The 6,152-nt window shown below is 52.0% G+C and overlaps 1 protein-coding gene and 1 pseudogene across 1 annotated transcript; one reads left to right on the plus strand and one right to left on the minus strand.

Annotated features, from left to right (window-relative positions):
- LOC122477140 overlaps positions 1-801 on the minus strand; it is a 59,322-nt pseudogene extending 58,521 nt beyond the window's left edge.
- Positions 802-949: 148 nt separating this feature from the next.
- On the plus strand, positions 950-5,178 carry LOC122477490 (testis-expressed protein 13D-like). Its single transcript, XM_043570513.1, has one exon. It carries the CDS (start codon positions 1,034-1,036, stop codon positions 3,563-3,565), a length of 2,532 nt encoding a protein of 843 aa, XP_043426448.1. The 5' UTR covers positions 950-1,033; the 3' UTR covers positions 3,566-5,178.
- The last annotated feature ends 974 nt before the right edge of the window (positions 5,179-6,152 follow it).

The following is a 6,152-nucleotide window of genomic DNA, read 5'->3' on the forward strand; positions in this document are numbered from 1 at the left end:
AAAGTGACCAAAGCAGGCAACTTTTAGAACTGCAAGAAAAAAAATTGTGAAGAATTGACAAGACAAAGAGGTTTGGGTTTGGGGTCATAAATTAGTGAAGAAGTAATAAGGTGTTTTATATTGCCTTCTCAACCTTAAATTCATTCCCTATTTCCAGTGATGAGGGTGCCTTCTACTCTTTGGGAATAGACAGGGTACCCTTCATATGGGTGATTTATTTCCTCCTTTCAGGGGCACAAAGGAGGGTTAGAATGTCCTTCTTATATCAACTGTATCTTAAGTAACTTTAACTCAAAGTAATGTGCCAAAGTGACATATTTTGCTCTCCTTCACCTCGTTCCCACTGCTGCCCCAAAGTTCAGCTTCATTCCTTTCCCCACAGCAGTAGAGCAACCGTAGCCTGTCTTTCTCTGTCCTGCCCCTTTTCTGGGTTTTGATAGATGCCAGGCATGCACCCTATTTATCTTCCTGAACAGGGGGTCCTGCAACCCCAGTCTTCACCTCAACTCTTTCTCTCCCTCCCCTAAAAGTTCTCTGACATTCTTGTACCACCCTTCCTTTTAGACCAGGAGTGTGTGTGTGTGTGTGTGTGTTTGAAAGTCCCATCCCAGCCCGTTATGTGCATGAGTGGCAACTATTACTATCTCCAAAGAATCTGATGTGCCCCCTCCCAGTCTGGGCTCACTGTAGTACCCAGCGCTGCCGAGCGCTCTGTTGGCCTTCCAGGGGGTGCTTGGCCCCGGACCGTGCCTCCCAGAACACCTTGCGGTGGCTCCTGTGGCTCAGAGCTCTGTGACGCATCATGCCATCTTTGCCCTTCACGCAGTGGGCATCGGTGTGGTGAGAGAACGTTTTTCTTTCTTTCTTTTTTAAGGAAAACAAGGGAGTGAGGGAGAAAAGAAGTCAAGGACGAGGCTAGGACTTGAAAAGGACTGAAGTAGGACTGAGCGGGGAGGTGAAGGGTGGACCTTTACTGACGGCGGCAGGGGCGGCAGCGGCTGTGAGGAGGCCGGTTAACTAGGCCGCAGCAGCCATGGCGGTCGACTTTGGGGACCACGCCAGCGGGTTCCGCCACACCGACGTCATCAGGTTCATCAACGACGAAGTCCTCGTGAACGGCGGTGGGCCGGATTTCTACGCGGCCTTGCGCTCGCTGCCCTGGGACGACGTAGAGGAGCGGCTTCGCACGGTCCTGGCCGACCCGCAGGTGCCGCGCGCCATGAAGAGGGCCTGTGCGTGGAGCGCGCTCGCCTTGAGCGTGCGCGTGGGAGCCAGGCAGCGGGAGCAGCAGGAGCGCCAGGTCTCGCGGCTGCAGAACCAAGTAGACGAGCGCGAGACGACTACCTGGGCCCTGGCCTCCGAGCTGCAGCGGCTGCGCGGGGAGCGCGAGTCGGCGGTCGCACACCTGCGCTCCACACAGGCCGCCCTGCGGCAGACTCTGGTCGAGTGTGACGCGCTTCGTGGGCGGCTGCTCCAGGTGGAGAGGGCCTCCCGGGTCGTGCCGCTGGCCCTCGAGAGAGTGCCTGGGCCTCCGGCCGAGCCACTTGGGGCCATAGCATGGCCCCGGCATGCAGATGTGGTGGCCAGGGAGCTGCGCAGCAGGCTGTACTTTGAGGCCCGGGTGCCGGCCCCGGTGGCTGTCCTTTACGTGCCGGGACCCCCGAGTCCCTGGGCTCAGGCCGTACAGCCCGCTCTGCCAGTGCCCGTGCGGTACTTGCTTCCGTTCCGTGCCCCGTTCCCCGTGGGATTCCCCGTCTCGCCACCTCTGCCGCCAGTAGTAGTCATGGATGCAGAAGCTGCAGTAGTTCCACATCAGATGCCTCCTCTGGGGATCGGGCCACCTGGTCCACGTGCTGCAGTGGGCTACCAAGAGGGGATGGTCCCACGGTGGGACCAGAGGAGCTGCAGCCAGGCGGAAGGTCCTGCGATCCTCCGGAGTGCAGTCCCCCTGAGGGACATCAGAAGCCTTAGCCAAGAAGGTCGGCAGAGGCCTCAGGGGATGGTTCCTGTCAGAGATAGCTGGAGCCAGAGCCAGAGCCAGGAAGAAGATCCAGAGAACACCCAAGAAGTGGTCCCCCTTGGGGATAGCTGGAGCCACAGCCAGCAAGAAGATCCAGAGAGAGCCCAGGGGACGGTTCCTATCGGGGAGAGCAGGAGCCACAACCAGGAGGAAGGTCCAGAGAGGGCCCAGGGGGTGGTTCCTGCTGGGGAGAGCCGGAGCCAGAGCCAGGAAGAAGGTCCAGAGTGGGCCAAAGGAATGGCCACCCTTGGGGATGGCTGGAGCCAGAGCCAGGAAGACCGTGCAAAGAGGGCCTGGGAGATGGTTCCCGTCGGGGAGAGCTGGAGCCATAGCCAGCAAGAAGATCAAGAGGTGCTCCGGGGGGTGGTCCCCCTTGGGGAGAGCTGGACCCAGAGTCAGCGAGAAGGTCCAGAGAACCCCCAAGGAATGGTCACCCTTTGGGGTAGCTGGAGCCAGAGCCGGGAAGAAGGTCCAGGGTGGGCCCAAGGAATGGTTCCTGTTGGGGATAGCTGGAGCCACAGCCAAGAAGAAGATCGAGAGATGCCCCAGGGGGTGGTACTTCTTAGGGATAGTTGGAGCCTCAGCCAGGAGGATGTTCTAGAGAGGCCTCAGGGGATGGTCTCCTTTGGGGATATCTGGAGCCAGAGCCGGAAAGAGGGTTCGGAGAGGCCTCGGGGGGTGGTACTCCTTAAAGATAACCAGGGCCAGAGCCAGGAAGAAGGTCCAGAGAATCCTCAGGAGATGGTTCCCTTTGGGGATAGTTGGAGTCTCAGCCAGGAAGAAGGGCCAGCAAAGGCCCAGGGGATGGTCCCCTTTGGGGGTATCTGGGGCCTCAGCCAGGAAGAAGGTTCGGGGCGATCCCAGGAGATGGTTACCTTTGGTGCCAGCAGGATGAGTAGCCGGGAAGAAGATCCAGAGAGGCCCCAGGAGATGGGGGCCAGTGGGAGACACAACCAGGAAGAAGATCCAAAGAGGCCTCAAGTGATGGTGCCCCTGGGGGCCAGCAGGGACCACAGCCAGGAAGAAGGTCCAAAAAGACCCCAAGGGATGGCCCCCCTTGTTGCCAGCAGAAGCAGTAGCCACGAAGAAGATCCAGAGAGGCCTCAGGAGATGCTCTCCTTGGGGGCCAGCGGGAACTACAGCCAAGAAGAAGGTCCAAGAAGACCCCAGGGGACGGGGGACAGAAGAGGCCATAGCCAGCAAGAAAGTCCAAAGAGGTACCCCCCGGGGTTTAGGAGGAGCCACAGCCTGGAAGAAGGTCTACAGAGGCCCCAGGCGACCCCCCAGGGGGACAGCTGGAGCTGTGGTGTGAGGGAAAGCCCAATGAAACAGCAGCCTCAGGGGCAGAAGGCCAAGCAACCAGAAGGGAAAAAAGCTCTGGGTTTCCTGCACCAGGAGAAGTCTGCCTCAGGCTGCGGCCCCGAGAGTTGGGAGTGCCCATGGTGTAAAGCCATGAATTTTTCATGGCGCAAGGCCTGCTATAAGTGCAAGGAAGGCTGTGTGGAAGTTGAGAGGGGAGGCCCGGACCCAGGACCAACTCACTGATTTGCGAAAGGTAAGTAAGAATGAAAACGAAAGAAAAGACCAATTTCATAAGCCCAAAGAAAAACCAATTTCATAAGACCCTCTTCTGACCAAAAAGTAACTTATTTACCTCACAGAAAATTTGCAAACCAAAATTAGTGTAGAGAGAATTAAAACAATCCATTATTCTATTACCCAAAGTAACAACCTTTTATCATTGTGGGTACTACGTACACACATAAATGCAAATGTATGTATATACTTTTTAAAATTTACTTGAACAAAGACTGCTTTTGAGTATCATATTCTTTAAAAAGGAACTTCTCTTGATTGCACTGACATTCACAGGTGGTGGATTCTGAATGGCTGGTGCCGATTGGTGGACATCCTGGAGAAGCTGAAGTCTTGGAGCCTTGCCCCGCCCTCCCCTCCACTCTCTTCTGTTTTCTTATTCACATCCTTTTTTTTGAAAGTGCTGTGTCTTTGGCTGGGAACAGCCATGTCTTTTTCGAGTTATAACTATACTGAGTTTCAGGAGCACTGCTTTTCCTTGGAAATGCTGTTGTTCCTTTGTACATGGCTACAGTGTTCATGTTTGCTCCTGGTTTTTATTTTATAGGTGAGGGCCTGTTTTTGTGTCTCTGAGCCCCACAGAAATTGTTTGTTGCTGAAGAAGCTGAACCTGTCCCATTAGAAGATCTTCTAAGAGTTTAAAGAAATCACACTTGATTCCTGCTGACCTGCACCTCATCGAGACCCCCGTTGGCTGGAGGGGAGAGGAGTGAGAGGAAGTCGGGGAAGAGGAGATGCTTTGGCGCTCGTTAAGGTGGAAAGGAGGGCAAAATGATTTTGTTAGAATTTAATTTCTCTGTTGGGACAAGGAATTAATTTGGAAGAGTTGGGGGGTGTTGTGGTGTTAAATTCTGTAAGTGATAGCAAATTTGATAGATAACATTTAATTCATTACACAAATTGTTATTGATTGCCTAGTTTAGGTTAGGAGCTAGAACCATATGTTAATATTTAGGGCACACATCATAACTTTTTCATTAGATGATAGGAGAGAGCATAATTTGAGATCAGAAGTGAGTTATTTGCCTAGTATATAGCATGGGCTTCGGGTAAACCCATTTGAAGTAACATAGATATTTTGCAGTTCCAGGAACAACATCAGAACTTTCATGAGAGGATTTACCAAACTCCTCATCTCCTTGCTCCTAGGTGAAACAAATGAGCAGTGGCAAAGATCAGGAAAATAGCATCACAAAGTGCAGGCAGGATTTTTCTGAAAGTCTGATTTCTTTCCTTGAGAGGGAAAACTATTTTCCTTGTTGCCCTGAAAGACCAGTAACTTAAGTATCTTAAGTCACTGAGTGACTTAAAGATAGTACTTGGGGGAGTGTTACACACTTGAATCCTCAGTCTTGGCTGCCTCCATCCCAAGCCCCTTTCCAGCCAAGAATGGATGAAGAACACAGTGGATTCCAAGGACAGACATAATGCTTCTCTTGGATTAGATTAAAAATAATACTGGACTGGATCAAGCACTCTTGACAATGACCCTGGTCCCCTTATCTTCCACTTGGTGTATTCTCTGCAAGGCTGTCTGCTCTTCTGAGGCAGCTGGCATAAGTGAGGAGGGAGCCATGATGGAGCCCAGGGGGTGGGAGGTTAGATCAGCCTCAGTCTGAACAAAAGATGTTGTCGTTTCCCCTGTGAGATCTGCCCAGCTCACCAAGGTCAACCTCTGCCAAGGTTTTTCTGATATTAATTAGTAATAAAGAGTGTGTACTTGCCTGCTGTATCTTCTGTGTAACGTGTATCTTGGGGAAGGTTGGCCAGAGGTGGCAGCTTAAATCTGCATCCTTCCCTCTAGCTCACTGAGGCGAAGGAAAGTTCAGTCTCATTCATTGTGAGAGAAGCCCTGCCTCTTCCTGTGAATTACCCAAGAATGGGAGGGGGAAGGGGTTTTTGTGGGGCCTTCAATGCATTGTGATTATCCCTGCTACTCTTACTGTCCAGGTCCAGATGGTCCCTTGAAGGTGGGCATGTCTGCTTCTCTAGGGAGAGTGGGGTTTGGAGGTGTCTGCCAATGCTGGGAGCCCTAATGCCTAGGGTCCATTTCCCTACATGAGCCATGCAGCCATTCCCCTCTGGGGCCCTCCCTTCTTCCTTGCAGGGAGTAAGGAGTGCTAAGGTATCATTAACAGTATTCTCCTTCCTTTCTCTCTATTCTATAAGTCATTCCTCTCTCCTTTAGCATGATTTGGTCCAAATAATAAGGATTATAGAAAACCAAATACAGGCTGGTGGAATAAACCTCCCCTGGTACAAGGGGGGAACAAAGATCTGGATGCCTTTTTGGAATGGGTATAGTGAGATGAGGGGATGAACAACAAAAATGATCCTGTCATACTGGAAATCTCTCTTAGAGGTATGACTAACAGTGAGGGCCTTGGTTATCTAGGATAGGAACACAGGAATAAAAGAGAGCTGTGGGGAAACAAACTCATAACTATTTGGAGGTGGAAGAGAGGAGATACTATGATATTTTATAGATCCTTAAGTCCCCTATACATTTGGAAAGATGAGCATGTACAGATATTTT

Source organism: Prionailurus bengalensis, chromosome X (genome assembly GCF_016509475.1).
Source record: "Prionailurus bengalensis isolate Pbe53 chromosome X, Fcat_Pben_1.1_paternal_pri, whole genome shotgun sequence".
Taxonomy (NCBI): Eukaryota; Metazoa; Chordata; class Mammalia; order Carnivora; family Felidae; genus Prionailurus; species Prionailurus bengalensis.

Bases quoted from the DNA above. Each gene is read 5' to 3' on its own strand.
- LOC122477490 (XM_043570513.1), top strand. From the start codon at position 1,034: ATGGCGGTCGACTTTGGGGACCACGCCAGCGGGTTCCGCCACACCGAC.